The 18,032-nt window shown below is 38.2% G+C and overlaps 1 protein-coding gene across 2 annotated transcripts; it reads right to left on the bottom strand.

The window, feature by feature from the left end:
- Nucleotides 1–2,665: 2,665 nt before the first annotated feature.
- ARL6 (ADP ribosylation factor like GTPase 6) lies at nt 2,666–16,374 on the bottom strand. 2 transcript variants are annotated; one of them, XM_062511249.1, is made up of 8 exons: nt 16,252–16,374; nt 14,601–14,662; nt 12,870–12,938; nt 10,486–10,580; nt 6,730–6,859; nt 5,247–5,302; nt 5,120–5,132; nt 2,666–2,702 (listed from the first exon to the last, which is right to left on the bottom strand). In XM_062511249.1, the coding sequence occupies exons 1-8, from the start codon at nt 16,372–16,374 to the stop codon at nt 2,666–2,668; spliced, it is 585 nt and encodes a 194-aa protein (XP_062367233.1). The 2 variants fall into 2 exon arrangements, with proteins under 2 accessions (XP_062367233.1, XP_062367241.1); XM_062511257.1 differs by lacking the exon at nt 5,120–5,132 and having other exon boundaries at nt 2,677–2,702.
- Between the last annotated feature and the right edge of the window lie 1,658 nt (nt 16,375–18,032).

The following is an 18,032-nucleotide window of genomic DNA, read 5'->3' as shown; positions in this document are numbered from 1 at the left end:
GGGCGGGGGGCAGTGTGTGTGTGAAAATCCAGCATCTTGCTGATAGGACTGTTCCCATTTCCACTTCTTCCCATACGTCTTCATTCAGCCCCACGGGGAGGAACAGAAAGAGATGCAGAACAGAATCAAACACCAAAAAAACTAGAAGGGGAACAATAATAAAAATTAAAAATTAACTGCTGTTTTCAAAAAGCACTAACCACATTAGACAGCAAAAAAATAAAATAAAATAAAATATATATATATTAGAGTACTTCCCTTGGATCTGTGGACAGAAGAACAAAGCAGTAGGTTCAACCAGCTTACCATGACAGTAAAGGCAATCCACAGGATAACACAGCATTTTATGTAGTTCAAAATAAACAAATAAAAACAATCAGGAAACCATCAAGATCCATACTATTCAAGAAAGTCAGAAATGCAGACGGATTCTATGTAAGAACCTAAATTTTCTTTGGTAGAAAAAATTTAAAGTTAAATGCTTCATTTAAATAAGACATATAAGTGAACGACAACAATGACAAAATACTTATACACAGAAAAACAGTTTTACAAGTATTACTTTCAAGAGAATAGTTTTAGATTAGATATTAGGAAGAAATTCTTTAGTGAGAGCATGGCAAGGCACTGGCAGCAATTGCCCAAGGAATTTGTGGTCTTCCCACCCCTGGAATCGTTCAAGGCCAGGCTGGATGGAGCTCTGAGCCACCTGGTCTGGTGGAAGGTGTACATTGTCCAAGGAAGGCAGGGGCTGGAATTCTATGATTTTTAAGGTCTCTTCCAACCCATTATTTTAACTACTGTATTATCCAAAGCAAAGTAAGCCAGAAAATTATCTGCCCAAATTCAGAGAAAAATTTCTCAGAATTATATATCACTGTTCCTCCTTTGTATTTGATTTTTGTACAGATACTTAAATTCTGAGTTCACAAAAGGCCAAGTGTCACAGAAAGAGACATGAAAATACTGCCAGGACAAACTGAACTGTAAGAACCACAGCATCCTGTAAGAAAGATTTCTTACAGTGAGATTCTCTTCTGGCAAAGCAGGGGAGCTAAATTTAACTATTTAATAAATGAGAATACATGACACTGTTCTCTCATTTCAGCTCCCTTTGCTCTAACTATTCCTCTATGAGGTGAGGCCTAGAAGGCATGCTGGCAGAACATTTGTGTGTTTTATATACTGATGGGTGGGGGGGGGGGGGGGGGGGAGGCTTTTACAAGAGCTGCACGTTGCATGTCCCACAGGGATCATGTAATCACTGAGTTAAATGGAGTCTTCAGCACTGCCAAGGTCAGTCCACCCTTTCCTGAATGAGGGAGGAGGGGGTGAAAGGAAAGAGGTGGCAGAAGAAAAATAAAGTTCTTCATTTGTTACCTAAGGTACATCTTTGGAGCCAGAAAGTTTACTAAATTTATCTTTGAAAGTAAAACAGTCTTTATACGCAACAGAAGTATACAACACATTTCATAATAATGATCTAGTAAACCAGTGAGCTGTCCCTCAACTGTGTCTTCAAAATACAACTTGCAAGAAACTGATGCACAGTAAGTTCCACTTGGACATGAGAAAGAACTTCTTTACTGTGCAGTGACCATGCAGTGGAACAGATTGGCCAGAGAGGCTGCCCCCAGCCTCCCTCACTGGGGACATTCCAGAACCACCTGGATGCAATCCTGCTCCATGCGCTCTGGGGCAGTCCTGCCTGAGCAGGGAGGTGGGGCCAGATGACCCCTCTGTGGTTCCTTCCAGTCTGACCCATCCCATGATCCATATGCTCCTCAAGTATGTAGAAAAGCAGTCTAGTTGACTAGGTAGTGTAAAAACTATATGCAATTAATTAAACAAACCTTGGCAACAGAGATACCATTTTATTACATATACAGTGCTATATCCACTTGAATATGGATAAACACATTCCAGATGAAACAAATAGAAAACCAAAAATCTCCAGTTTGTAAAGATCATTAATGAACATATAAAACTTAAAAAACCCAATTGGGACATGTCATGTATCTGAAGTTTTATTGGTGGGAATGCAAATATAACCATGGCATAATCACAAAAAACAATAACATTTCATTAAAAGCAATTCCTTAAAAACATCTGCAACCATCTATAACAAATACACAGAACATTTGAATCCTTGTATCTTTAATCAAAATATTCTTGTAGAAGTCTATTAGAGATGGATAATAAAAACCCAATGTCAAACTTTAATATAAAAAAATGGCAGTAATGCCTAAAACTGGGCATCTGTAATCAGTAGGTATCTTGTGTAGCTGGATTTCAGGAAGCGCTGACTATTCTTTCTCTGGAAAATAAAAATTCCCATTTTCTGAAAAGGTGCCCCCCAAAAAACAGAGGTGCATTTCCTGATGGCTACTTATCACCTAAACCTCAAATGAATGCAGATGTTGTTAACACAAACATTATTTTTTTTGGTATATACTCTCCAGTCATAAGATTCAATTTAATTCATCAATGTGCATACCGGAGGTGCTAGGTTGTCTACATTCAGTTTTCCTGGAAGAGATACTAAACTGAAACAAGTCAATATAGAATATTTCAGCTGAACTGTTCATCTTCTTCAAATCATTCTTCCTTTCCAAGGAACCTGTTTCACCTACTGGCAAAGGGTAAAGAGAACCCTGGAGATCCTTTATTTATCTCTCATGTCTTCATTGCTTGCATCTGATCTGTTAATAAAAAGAAACATCTAGTCTTAGCACAAGATGAATTCTTGCTGCATTTTACTTTTTGAAAACATAAAACAGATCTAGATATTTTGGTGTAGTTACAAGAATGGGGGACACTGCAGAGTTATTTTCAACTTGCTCTCTTATCCACTTCTGAAGTTCCTGTACAGCCAAGTTTTTTTCCCCAAATACTGCTAATTAAACAGGGTGACTCTTCCACCTGATTCAATTTTTATCTTCTTCAGGCTTATAAGATCACTTTAATGAAAATAAGACTTGGAAGCTTGGTTTACAAAGTATGCGTTTCAATTCTTCGTACACATTTTGGCTTCCACTTAACTGAACATGAATCACCCGACAGCAAAATATTTAAAGTTTGGTTTCAAATAACTCAAGTGCAAACTTTGCTCTCAGCAGCCACACTTCTCCATATTGCTGTCTGATTCCCATTTCTCAACTCACTTCAAGTGTTTTCTTGGCTACCAAAAGCATCCAGCATCCCATTACAAAATGTGGAAATCAGCACAATTTTCCCCACTAAGGGGGAATGCTGTGAGACAGGTTTGTTCGACCCTATGAAGGATGTGCTGTTGCAAAAGCAACCCCATCACAAACTAGGAAAACAGCTAACTCAGCCTTCACTAGGGAAAAAAAAAAAAACCACAAAACTTTCTGTCCCTGCCACCCCAACTGTAAAATGGGTCTGGAAAGGGTAACTAAGGAAAGCTTGGCTGCTGACAAGAACTGTGCACTCATTCACCAGGTGTCATTTCCTCCCCTGAATTTTATGGCATCCCCAGGCTGTGATTTAGGGACTACCTTAGCTACAGAGTTGCTCCAAATATTTCCATCTACTGCTGGAGGAATGAGGAGAATCAAGAGTAAAAATTTGTCCTTGAAATATCGAAGTGTTCAGCCTTTAAACATATAACTGCCAAACCACATGTGCTTAGGTAACAGTACAGTTTGAACTCAACCTCTCTTAAGCTTTCTGGGTTCACTGAATGAGGGAGTTGAAGAAAATTTTCAGATAGAGCCCATCCATGAGGATTTTTCAGCTCAGAAAATTAAGAAGTTTAACACTCCATAAGAAGCGAATAGCTATGAAGAGCTATGTGAGCGACAGCAGAAGCATCTGCTTGCTGTGCTTAAAAAATCTACATACATAACTTAAATATTTTGCCAGAAAATATTTACACAAGCATTTAAGATCCTTTAGAGTAGTATGAAGCTATGTACAAACCCAGAATTTGGATTGACACTCTAAAGGTTCCTCCAAGAAAAGCAGAGACCCTGAACATAGCAAGAACACATTATTAAGCCAGAACTATGCCTGAAATTAGGAAAAATTATGATTCGGAATCTGCCTCTGTGATGACAGGATACAGGAGAGGAGGAAACCGATGCCAAGATCCTGGTTCCCCAGCCCAGAATTATTTTAGCTGGTGGAGAATACATCACTGCTCTTCCGTGGAGCAGTAAATCTCTTTCTAAAGACTATTTTTGGCAAGCAGCCTTCCCTCTGAAAACATGCCCGAATGTTTTTGCATTCTACAATAACTCGGTAAAACAAACCATCTTTTTCTAGTCAGCAGGACGAGTCTAAGCAGAAAGGACATCTGGTGTCCCCAGAGCAGCGGGGATGAGCGTCCCCGGGGCCAGGGCTGGCTGTCACCCTTTGGGAAGGCGGCTCTGTCCCCGGGCCAGCGCTGACACCCGGTGGCCAGCGGGGCACAGCACAGGCGGGCGCTGCAGCGAACTCAGCCCCCACCACCCGAAGCAGTTCACAGCACAAGCAACGCCAGTCAGGGAGCAAAAACTGGGATCGGTCTGCCAGAACTATGCCACACTTCACTAACTTCAACACTGAGCAGGAGGACAAGAGAGACCAGAGCCTTATCACCACACTACAGAAGGAGACACAACATCTGTACCAAGTTTGTAATTACACAACATCTGTACCAAGTTTGTAATTAAAGATGCTGGGTGTCAGACATCGTCCAAGTTGGATCTGATATTTTCCATGCAGTTACAAGTGTCTGCATGTCCTATAATCGTTATAGTGTAAGAAGTTCTTCTTTTGACTCTGGATTAAAGAGCTGAAGGTGTATAATTAAAACCAATGTATTTGTTTGTGTACTTGGCTTATTTGCTTTCACCATTTCTTGATATATAAGATTAAGTTATGTAAAACAGGGACAGGACATTAAGAATAAATTAAAGAAGAATCTGAACTACCACAATAAGAATTTGAAGTGTGGAAGCTGGTATTGTTTAAATGAAAGTGCTTCACTGTTTGCAAGAGTGTGCATTAGTATTTCATAATACACACTTTGGTCAGGGAAGCCCACATGATGATTTGTTTACATTAAAGAGGTAAATAAAAGGCAAACACGAGATAGAGCTTTGGTACTCACTGTGTAATTTGATCTGACAGCAGAAATGGACAGAAAGAAAACAAAGGAAATAATAAAGAAAAAAACCTTACAAAATGAAAGAGTTTAACAGAATGAAAATAGAGCAAGAAAATTACATATGATATACCTTGGAGCCAATCCACGCCTTCTTGTAATCCTTCTCCTTTAAGAGCATCACTGGCACTGAAAGAAACAAATCAAATTTCAAAAACATTGTAAAAATACCAGTTTTAGTTGAGTCATCACCAAACTTGTAATTTACATAATTGCAAAGTAGCATCAGGTACAGTTTTCTTAGGTTTTCTTCGCATGGAGAAGACTGCTCCTCAAATGATATAGGGTGCCTTCCCCATAGGGAAACACCATTTAATGATGTGATCTGTTTTAATTCCAGTTTCAAGGCACAAATAATCATTCCTAGAACATGAGGGGCTCTGGGAAAGCTCCCACACGAGGCAGACACATTGCTCTGCAGCACCTCCCTCCTCAGACATGCTGTGAAAGATGTTTACTCCCTCCAACAGCAGCCATGAATCATGGAACCATTTAGGCTGCAAAAGACCTTTAAGATAATCAAGCCCAAATGTCCTCCACGCAGTTCCCACACACAGTGAGAATTCTGGAGTACCGGATGGAGGAATTAAGTGAGTGTGTGTGTACACACTTCATTGCAACAGCAACCCCAGGAGTGTCTGTTAATGTATAAAACTATTCAGCTACACTGACAGCAGTGTAAATCCACCTTCTGAATCACTGGGGGATAACTCTTTAAATGGTCTTCATTCTTCAATTTATGAAAACCAGCACAGCAGTGAATCTGAACTGCAACTGCAGCTCCCTAAAAAAAGATCTTCCAAGAAGCTTGGGAATTATGAGTGTGATTTCTGGACAAAAACAATGTCCAGGTAATCAAGTTTAACATTAAATGGCCTGAAATGAAAATTGTAGCTTTTAGCAGCATTTAGATGCTGATTTTGTTTTTTATTTATAACAGCTGAGGACTTTAACAGGACAAAAAAACTAACTTCTATAAAGCACTTTGATAGAAGGAGAGTTTTTTCCTTGTGAACATCAGCATTACATCCTTCAGGAAGAAAAGGCTAGCTTCTACAACTAAAAATCCCCTCAAACATGACTGGGTACAAAGAGTACAGTGTCCCTCTGAATACAGAAGAGAGCAGTTAACTAAATGGCCTTTCAACAGTTTATAAAGTGGAAAAAAACTCCAAAGGTTTTATTACTGATACTTTCAAGCCTGCAAGGTAATGTAGCAGGAGCACTCTGATAACAATTCCACTCAATTTCCCAGCAAAATATAGTGGCAACTGTTCTTCTGATACCAACCCTGCTTTCTGATTTCCCTGGAAATCCCCCATTCTGTTACTTGGCTGACAGTTCTGCTGTGAAAACTTTAAAGACAGTCTAAATGAATGCATTATACATTTAAAGTAAAGTTTCATCGTAAGTATTTTAATATTACTGCTGTTTCACATGTGGAATCTGTCTTTTATCTACTCCTTATATTTTATACAGTAGTGAGTGGCACGACAGGGCTTAAATAGGAATGCACAAAGTAATGCCAATAAAAGGATAGAAAAAGAGAACTTTACCAGATATGCCAGGGCTTGTCTTTGATGTTTTCTAAGGACAGCAGCTGAGACACTTTCACAGATGACACTGCATCCCTGAGGTCCATCTTGTTAGCAAAGAAGAGAATAGGCAGTCGGCGGTGCTTAATATCTAGGCATGAGCAGAGACAGAACCCTCAGGACACGAGGCAGCACTCATTAATCTCTGCATGTAACAAGGTATTCTGCTCACCTGTAGCTGCAATTCCCTGAAGGTTGTATCCTACCAAGATGCACACACTGTTGTGTCACCTGGCCTCTGCTGCACGCTTCCAGAATGCTCACAACCTTCCTTGCAGGCTTTGCAATCTTCCACCCCCTCTCCCCCTATCTTATACCCACACTTCAAGCTGGAGATAGGAATTGCTGGTGAAGTTGAGGAATAAGAGATCAAACCACTGGCTACAAACACTGCACATCTCTGCTTAGTGAGGACTGATGTATAAAATGGATGGAAAAAATCATTTGTGTTCATTCATAATGATCAACAAGAGTTGAGCAGGGTAGTCTGAATTATCCTTTAGTGTGCTGGAAAGCATTCATTACTTCACAGAAGTTAGAACATTGGGAAAAAATGCACATGTCTGGACATCCTTTATTCTCCCTTTCCTTGAAGGACTTATCCAGAAGGTCTTTCAGCTAGCAGTGAGAACTAAAGTACTCTGTTAGTTTCTGGGATACTTGCACATAGACAAGATCAAACATCTCACATTACTCCGAAAGATTATATGGTGATTTAAAGGAAGCAAAGTATACTCTGTTCAAAGTTACACATGTAGCACTGCCAAAAATTTACCAGCACCAAGACTAACTCTCAGAGTTCCGCATATTCTTTATACAAAGGATAATATACTGGATTAGAGAAAATCTAGGTTTTAGTCTTTCCATCGGTGCTTGACAGGAAAAGAATTTGCACATTACCACCTCTGTGGTACAATGAAAATTGCTACACAGGCTCTTTTTAAAATAGCAAAAAGAAAAGGTTATTTCACATAGGAAACTAGGTAAGGATTTATTTTAAAATGTCATACATAAGCCATCTGCACCGGCTGATGGGCAGGAGGATGATAAAAACCCCCAAAATCCCAACAAACTGTCAGTGCTGAAATGGTTTGAACTTCTCTAATTATGCTCTTTTCCACCTCCCAGCTAAACCTTTCCACAGTGGAGATAGCATCTCTGAATGAATATGGGGAGGTAGTGTTAAGTGCTGAACGAAACTGACAATTTTCACAAACTATTTACCTTACCTGGAGTTCTTTTGTCCTCTGATACCCATGAACACATGTCAAAGGCCTCAAAATACAAGCACAGTGTAATTAAATCTCTGTTTTGATTCCACAGTTGAACAGCAATTGAGTCTCCTGACTGAAACTTTTACATTAATTTACAGAATAATTAAATGAACCCTGGTACTCACAGGTAGCAGGTTATCGCTAAATTAAAAATAATTAAAAATAAAAACCAAATTAGCTGACATCACATATGCAAATGGCCAATCAAGGACTTTAATCAAGGAGTTTCCAGTGTTTTCCTAAACAATTAGAAAGGGACACAACCTACCCACCCAGACTTACAATGCACAGAAATTTATATTATTTCCTAATGTGCAGTATTTCCCTCCCAAACTTTTCACAGTTACTAATGGAAGGGAATAATTTTCTATCTGCAAGTGGTTATGAATTAACACATTAAAAAGTATTCCAGACACTAGATTTGTGATGTGCAATTTTACACAAAGAATTTCAAGTTTACAAGAATTTCAGTTTGATTTAGAAGCATGTGTTGGAGGCGAAGTGACCCAAGAGTCATCATCTAATCCAGGTGATCTATGGCTACCATCTTTCAAAGTGCTGAAGAATGAGAATTGAGTAAAAAAACAAAATATGATATAGTTATCATTAAACAAGCTGTTATTTGAACAGTGCAATGTCCATTAATGTAAGTAAAAGTAATTTATAGCTCTGATTGACAGAGTCCCAGCTAGTATAACTTCTAACCTCATTAATGCTTCACAGGAAACATTGCCTTCCCTTCCCTCAGGCAAAGCCTCAGGCAAAAAGACAGGGAGCTGTTTTACTGCAGGATTGCTAAGATTTTCAGAGACAGGAATTTATTCAATTCCATTTAAAACTTAGGTAAACATGTACATTTAAACCACTCCAGGAGGATGACACAGACAGAAGCACAGAATGGGAGAAAGTAGGGTGTACAGCAAGAAAGGCAGAACACTAATACAAATAAAAATATTGATATAGCAAACCAGTTGTATATTGATTCACCTAACTGCTACTTTTATTGAGGATTACCCTAGAATAACTTTATAAGCTCTTTGCTTCCCTTAGATGTGATATATCAAAACTTTTGCTGCCATTCCAAGGCAGAAATCCACAGCTGCTCTCTCTTGGCTCTCAGGGCTGTACTCAGTGGCCAGAGCCTGGTCTTGTGCAACCTGAAGACACAAATTCATGAACAACTGAACAGCACTGACCAGCTAGGTCAGTATTAGTGACCTGTTAATGCCTAAATGATAAGGTTGCTTCTACTCTGTCTAAACATTTCCACTTTTCTGCCCTCTATTAAGCCAGTGACTTCTTCCAGCAGCTTTGCCTCTCATTCTTGGCCCTGTGTGGTTCCACTTTACCAACAGAACTGGCTTCTACTGCTGCAGTTAATTCCTGATTTGGTACAAAGTGCCCTGGCCTCTGTGTAATCCACCTGCAGCCTTTGGCTCACCTCATTCTCCCTGTGACTTTTGTAACACTGTCTTTACAGTGTCTGCATTTGAAGTACCCCACACCCTTGAATGAAAAAATTAAAGAATGAGAAGTTCCAGGCAGCTCCAGCATCTTAGTTGATGAATTAAAGTGTTATGTACAGTCTTCATGGAAAACAAAGTCATGGGAACATATTTGTCCCTATCACACATTGCTTTTCATAGAATTGCAAGTCAGCTTTTAATTTCTTATCTTCAGCATGAGAATTCCACAAGTTAAGGCTCTATCAGTTCAATAAATAATTAAGGAATCACAAGATTATTTCACTTTTAAACTTCCTAGGTGTAGTTTTATATTTTGGTTAGGCAGAGCAACTACCAAAAGTGCTGAAAGTCAAAATTCCATATTGCTTACACACACATCCCAGTAGTGCTGGACACATGGAAAGGCAAAGACTTGACTGATATCAGAACTTAATTAAGGTGCAGTATCATGTAAAAAACCCCAAACCGAACCCCTAAAACCAAGACCCTGATCACAAATACTCTCATATCCTCTTCCATAGGCAATTGAAACTGACTGGTGTAATTATCCCTCCTTATCTCTGGCTAAAGCATAAAAATTATCATGATGACAAAATAAAGTTAAATGCTCCATTAAAGGAATTAGCTGTCTTCATGGAAAAAACAGACAGGGAGACACAGTCTTGCCTACACTGGTCATCACAAGAAGCCTCTACAGCTTCCAACTCCAAGTTGGAATTCTCTCTCAAAACAATGTAACTTTTGATCCATCTTGATTAATAAGAGACCAACCCAATCAGTGTAGAAAGCTGAAGCATGACCAATTTCTAAATGTGGACAGTTAAAAAAAAAAAACCACAAGTTTTTGAAGATTATTATTGTGCTAATATTCATGAGTGGTTAAAATACTTGCAAAGTATTCAGAACGTGGCAGATAAGGGCTTTTCTTAAGACAACATAACAAATATAGATGCAGAAGGGGAAAAAAGCCTCCTCACCTGGATGATTCAGAAGGGTGTCAAGTTCTTCTTTGGCTACAACCATTCTTAATTTGTCACTGCTGTCAATGACAAAAATAATGGCTTGGCCATCTCTGCAGAACACAAAAAGAGCAAAGAGGCAAATTATAGGTTCTCAAACTGTGCATAAGAAAAGGCTTCAGAAGAAACACCAAGAAAAAAGTCCAAACCAACCTGATTTTTCCTCTATTTTTTGCCACTGTAATTTACCATTAACATTTGAATCCAGTCTTACTTCTGAAATTCAATCTTTTGGTAACATGCATCATTTTTTCAGACATGAGGTTGTTACCTCTGTTGAACCTGTTAAAGGTTCAGTCTCCACACACCTTCTAGAAAAGCTTGATTTTACTACTCAGACTGGAAAATAAACTCAAAATGTAACCAACTGCTCTTTTGACATTGTGGTCAGGCAGGAGAAAAACCCACAAAGACAGATCTTTATGGAATTCCTGTATTTCCTGCACTAAAATTTATTTAGAGAAAGGTCAAATACCTTTTTAGAAAAGACCTGTGTCCACACCTAGCAATATGCAGATTATTTTAACCTTTACATATCCTGCATAAACAGGATCTTCCTTCATTTTTTCAAATAACAGGTAAAAACTTTCAACTATTTCAAATCATTAGGATATTTTGCTGGTAGTATGACCACAGCCACAACATATATACAACTACTCAACTCATTATTTTAGGATGTTACTGATATTTTATGACTTGATGTTCCATTTATTGAAACTTGTTTTGAAAATCAAATAAAATCTCACCAATTCATAGTTCACCTGTTATAAACACCCAAAGAAAGTATATTAACTTTATATTTTAATGTAATATTCACTTTTCCTTCATTTCGTATTTCTCTGAGAGACCATTATGAACACATTCTTTACACTCCAGCACCATCTATCTTTCTATTTTGATAAGAAACAGTTCTATACCTGCTGGAAACCAGAAATAACCTGAGCAGCCCAAGATTGTATGAGGAAGCCCATTCTTTTCTGGTGTACAGAACCTTTAGTAAATAAAGCTTTTGTATATCAGCTGAAAATGCCTAATCAACTTTAATGAGCATAGAGTATTTTACCAGAGGAATCAAGAGTACTGGCATGTATTTACCACCAAGAAAATAACTTCACAAAGAAGTAACAGGGATAGGGACACAACAACTACTTTGATACTTGCCCAGACTTAATTTCCTGCCAAATTAAATCTTGTTTAACTTTATAAACTGAACAGCATGCAATTATTTTATTAATATTTTTATTTAATTAATACTAATTATTGGTTTTATACTATTCTTAGAAGTTAATCTTAAATATGTGCCTACTGCACTGGATCAGAACCAGAGGTGGATTCAAGTGTGTATTTCACCTAAAAAACTCCCTTACTTAGTGAGTTGCTATTAAGATGCAAAAGCCATTTATGCCCCACAAGGAATAAGTTACTGCATTAAATACAACAATCACAAAAAATATTTGCTTATGAAGCACTCTGCTAACACTTTGAGAGCAGCCTGAGGGCATTAGTTACTGAAATGCAAATCTAACACTCTTGAACAATGAAGATCTCCTGGCCAAATGTTTTCAATGCTAACACAATTTGCACAAGAAGGAGAGGAAGCATTAATCCTCACTTAAAAAACAATTTAAGCTCTACCACAACTGATATTAATGTTTAATCAATATTATTATCTTCAGAAGTTTTCTGCTTCTCCAAGCTACTTCTGCATTGTTTAGTATTGCTTATGTTATCTAGATCAGGATCAGGCATTACAGAATAGCAATGAGACAATGCAAATAAAGATTAAGTTTCACTAAAAGCTCCAAAACCAGGGAATGGTGTCCATCTATTACCAAAAGGCAATACCAGAATGTTATAAAGTACAGAGAACATCCTGTTTAATAAATAACATTAAGAATGCTCATTCAGGTTCTTAGTTACAGGTGCTTTATTCTCTGAGCTTCATTTTCCTCACCTCTAAAAATCCCAGGCAATATCTTGCAGGTTTTAAGTCACTGACCTACAGAAGAACTGAAAAACTGGAAACGTAACTAATGTTAAGCTTTCTTTCAGGATTAGTTTTCAGGTTTCAACATTTAAATCTCATCTCTACTATGCCCGCCCCCCCCCCCCCCCCTCCCCCCCAAGCTATCCTCAAAAGCACAGAATAACAGCAGACAAAAATTTTCATTTGTTAGAACAGAAATTTTTGTTTATCCAGAATAAGCTTTCTGTCAAACACCAGGTGTTTTAAGCCTTCTCTGAATAATTTCTAACCACTGGATATTATCATACTTCTGCTTAAATAATCTACACAACAGTTAATATGAACAGCAATGCTTAAAAATAAATTATAGGCTTACTTGTAGTAATGTTCCCAGAGGTCTCTGTATTTCCCTTGACCTGACATATCAAACACTGTGAAAGACAAACTGCAAAGAAAAGAAGTGCATGAGGCCCAGAAAAAAGAACAAAACCCAAACCACATCTATTTTCTTTGCTAGCCTGACAAAAAAAAAAAAAAAAAAAAGCCAGATCAATTTGAATCCCAACCAAATGAGAAAAATTCCCAAAGGAACTCTGGTTGCACTATCTGCCTTCAAATGATCCTACTCAGTTTTGCAGTCCTATTATAGACACATTTCACATTGGAAAATGTGTTTATTATTTGAATAAAAGAACTAAACCAATTATTTAAAGCTACATCAAATACAATATAAGCTCCCATTCGATCTCTCTATCATGCTAGTATCAAATATTGTTTATAAGTAAATGAAATACAGATGCAACATTACTTAAAATCCACCACCTGTCTTAAATTCTGTCCCTAGGTATAAATATATGCAAAATAAAAGGCTTTAAAAATAAATAAATTCCACTTTTAGGAAAAAAAAGAGATTTTGGTAAAAATGAGTGAGTTCAGATGACCAAGTTACAAAGAGCACTCTTTGCAACTGAGATATTTCACCCAAACACTACATACAGCAAAGCAACTTACTAAACACTACAAAAAGTTCTCATCTGCTCCTGAAATGTTTACAGAGGCAACACAGAGTTCAGAATTAGGTTCTCCTTTTTTTGGGTAGTCCCAAGTAGCTCCTGAGTGGAGGCCATACCAAAACAAGGAGGTTAAGAAAAGGAAGTTCTCCAGATAACTCTTTCCACTCTATGTCCAGACATAGAGGTGTGGGTTTGTCAGTTTGTAGAGTTTGAGGTTTTGGATGGGTTTTTTAGGGTGCATTTACAGGTTATCATCTCTCCTACTACAGGATCAGAATAAAAAACAAGCAATATAAATTAATTTATATTCTCACACAGGAAGTCCCAAACCTGTCTGATGTACTTTATTGAGACAGAGCTCAGTTGTGGAAACTCTTAGAGAAATATGAAACCTCACAGTCTAACATATCAGCTCAAGGAATAAACAATTTTCTTACAGATCTCCCACCCAGTGAGGCCACACTGCTTGGTTTGAAGACAAACTGCACACCCTAAAAACACCCAGTAAAGGCTACAGAATACAAAATGATGCTGCCTCCTTGAAACCCCCCGGTATCACGACATTCTTAATCCAAATCTTAGTCCTCATTCAACTAATGACTTATTACTCTGTTTCCTGGCCTTTGCTCCTGCCACCTTTACATTGCTAATGCTGTAGCCATCCTTTTGCATTTAATGAGATTACACTGCAATCTATTCAGGGTACCTCCAGTGAGAGTGCTTAATTTAGGTTACCAGATTGAGAGTGGAATATAGGCTGCCACCTCAGCAGCTGTCTCTGCTCCAGTCTGTGACAGTGCCCTATTCTGAAACTCTCAACAGACAGGGATCAGATGCTTACACACGCTACTGCAAAAAATCTAAAAAATTAAAAAAAAAAAAAATCGTTTTATAGCAGCACAAAACACACATTATATTCTAATACCCTAAGTCCTGGATCATGATTGGGTCTCGTGGGTACTACATTTCAACAAACTGCAGTGTCATGTCATTACACCTCCACACATGATACTCAATTACTAACCCACTGAAAGAGATAATTAAGTCCAACTATTGTATAATAATTATTACTTCTAATGAAGAAAAAGTACTACCTTGAAGTTTTGAATTTCTCTATACTGAATCCTATTGTTGGAACGATGTCCTGAGTTTGAGCCTTTGAAGGAAAGAAAGCAGAGATTTTACAATCAAACTAGAAAACGCAAATATTGAAATATATTTGAAACATGAATACATTACAGATCTGTTTCTGCCCCAAACTGTACAATAGTAAAAATTTCCAAGAAAAGTAAAGTAATTCAGAATCAAGGGTTTTGTATTTTCTGGGGAATAGAATAAACACTACTGAAATTGCCAAAACACAAAGCATTATTAAGAGATCTGTCTGGTAACTGATTTACTACCGAGCTGGTCAAGGAACCAGCTTTATCAGCTAAGTTGGTGGAAAAGAATAGCTCCTCTAAGAAGCATTGATATTGAGAAGAACAGGTCACATCCCATAGATTACAGAGCTGTCTGAGAAAGTGACATGCAATCCTTGCACTGACTCCTAGAGCCCCTTATTCCAAACCCCATCAATAAGCAGGTCAAGCAGAAACAACTGAAGACAGATGGAAAAACATTTGGATTTGCCCTAATATACTGCTCCTGGAGCAAAGCAGCAGTTCTTATGGACACTGGGTTGACCCAGAGCTCAACATCACCTGTCCATTGAACTTACTAAAAATAAACAGTTTTATTAACTTTGATCTAATGATATTTGTTGCATGCTAGACTATTTGGCATCTCTTGCAAAGGCAGGACTGACACAAGTTGGATGCAAAGTTATCCTCCTATACATTCTCATTGCAAACAACTTCTATTTATTCTACTCTGAGAATTCTACTCGGTGTAATTCCCCTGAGAGCTTCTCTAATGCCCATTATTGTAGCAGACTCTTCACTATGTCACTTTTAAAATAATGTCCAGTGGACTCATCAGGTAAAATTAAATTAAAATTAGTAATATTAATAATAGTAAAAAAGCTGTGTCCTGATACAAACAGCAGAAATCAGTTTCCCAGATGCACATAACCAAGATGCACAACCTTTGGCTTTGAACATGCCTACCAAAATTAATCTATTTCTAGTCCATAAACGTATCTAGAAACAAGGTGATCCTGCTTTCATTTTTGCTCAGAATATTATGCACTCCTAGTGGCCTCAAACACTTTTCACTGGATGAATGAACTGCAAGTACTAATGCAAGTATTAATGGTACTTATTTTGAAAATTATTCTGCTTTCAAATAGTGAAGTCACCCTTAATTGTGCATCTTCTTTTTATTTATTTTGTTATCTTTTATGTACTTGTTTTTTCAGAAAGAGATTAAAATAAACATGCTAAGTTGTTGCACAATTGAATTAATCCTAAATGTTCAACATCACTTGTAACTGCAATCCTGTGGCAATTATTTAAATGATCTAAGTGACTGTTTCAGATCCTGATTTTCAGCCATCATAAACTTTTTCTTGTGGGGTGATCTTAGCAAAAGCATGCCACATTAACAGCGGGGCTTTTTGTGGAAAATAACGCGTGTGTGAATGCCTACCCTCAGTTACAGTTCATTGGAAAAACCTTAAAATACATTTGTTCCACTGTGCTAAATCACAAGCTCTTCACATCTTTTCCATGGGCACATCCAGTATAACAGCATGCAAACTCAGATCAATCAATCAGCCAGCAGTGAGCCAAGCAGGCTACTTACATTTGAAGGTTTAAGTTTATTGATGATCGTTGTTTTGCCGCTGTTGTCCAAGCCAAGGCACAAGACATGAACCTCCTTTTTCTTCAGCCCAAGCCATCCTGCCAGCTTGTCAAACAATCCCATGGCTGTGGCTGGAGATCACAGGGATCACCTGCTGTTCAGGGAATCAGAGCTGTTGGAAAAGTGCTACATGCAGAGCAGCACTGGCACCGAGGGTGGGCATGGGGCTGAGCAGCCTCACACCTGGGAGAGGACGGTGTGAGCAGGACCCTGCACAAACACTGTCCCAGGGGCTGGCTCTGCACATAAGCACAAGGAGGGTAAGCTGATTACAGCCAGGAGGCCTCGATACCAAAGTAGACTGGCTGTTTATAGCCCCGTCTGTATCACCCTAGATTCACCGGGCAGAAATGTTGCCTTTGCTCTGAGCAGCCCAAACGGGCACAACTGCAGAGCCACCAGGGCTCCCACCCAACGGAGCAAAAACAAAAGGAAGGCCAGTATCTTTAACTCAAATTGTCAGCAGTCCATCATTCAGACAACAAAACAGTATTCCCCTTCTTCAGCACCTTCTGCATAATTTACTGAACCCTGAATTAAGTAAAATACTCGCTGTTGATTCGATTCAAACTCTAATTCGAACGTGTTTTGCCAATATCGACATGTATAAATTAGGAACTCTTCATTCACCACAAACAGAAACTGATTCAAATAGGTCTAACAGACACCAAAACATTCACCCACGTGTCAGGGAGATGCCAAACCTCTGCTGCTGCCCAGGCTCTGGCTGAAGTTACCTGGCAGTGGCACATTCAAAGGAGCTTACATCACGTGCTCCCCTGCAATACCTGGCTAAGTGCACTTTGCAAAGAGGATAACCCTTGTCGGTCCTGAATGAATCCCACCAGAAAAAATTTCCGCGATCAGACAACTGAAATCTTTGAGATGCCTTGAACAATAAACTATTTAATTCATGTCAGAGAATTTCTGGAGTGGTGAAGGCTGGCTTTTTTCTTATTAAAAAAAAAAAATACACAGCACTGGATAACTCAGGTTGCAAGCTTAATTACCCCAGGAAATCATAGTAGGAAGGGGGAAATGTGAAAAAAACCCCATCAATAACAAATCTTTGATCTCAGCTCTTCACTAGCTGATTACAAAATTATGAGTAACAGCTTTTTAATAATTTTAAAACCTTGCATGCAATAAAGTCACATAAGTAATCATTCTGGCTAAAGGATGATTTTTCCTTTTTAAACACTGATCTTTTTTAGAGCTTTATCTATTGGATTTTGATTCAGGACTGGCTGTGATCTACATTACAGCTACACAGAGTTATTACCAGGTTTAAAAAAAACCCCAACATTAGTTACAGCAAGTTTTCATTCTAACTCCCTTTATTTCACGCCCCACTCATTTTCCAATCCATATATACAACACTGAGAGCAGATTAAAGCTGTTGATTATGAAATTGATAAAACTCTGCTCCAAGACACATTACTTTCTTATTCAGTCAAGAGCTTAATCTATATATAATAGATGATAGGGTCAAAAAATGCAAATGGTAGACACTCCTAAAATGAAATAGGAGGAAATATAAGCCCCTAAAAATACTTCTAGGGCTTAGCTTTTAAATCCAAAACCCTAAATACACAACAGTTCCTAGCAACATCTTAATTAGAGCCATGTTTTTCTAGCAAATTTTCCTACCAGTTAGCACAGTCATTATTTAAGAACACAGTGGGAAAGAAAGGCACCCTTGATTTCTTGCCCTGCTCCTA

The sequence above is a fragment of the Cinclus cinclus genome, chromosome 2, assembly GCF_963662255.1.
Source record: "Cinclus cinclus chromosome 2, bCinCin1.1, whole genome shotgun sequence".
Taxonomy (NCBI): domain Eukaryota; kingdom Metazoa; phylum Chordata; class Aves; order Passeriformes; family Cinclidae; genus Cinclus; species Cinclus cinclus.
The sequence above is the reverse complement of the archived record's forward strand: the minus strand, read 5'-3'. Positions and strand labels throughout refer to the sequence as shown.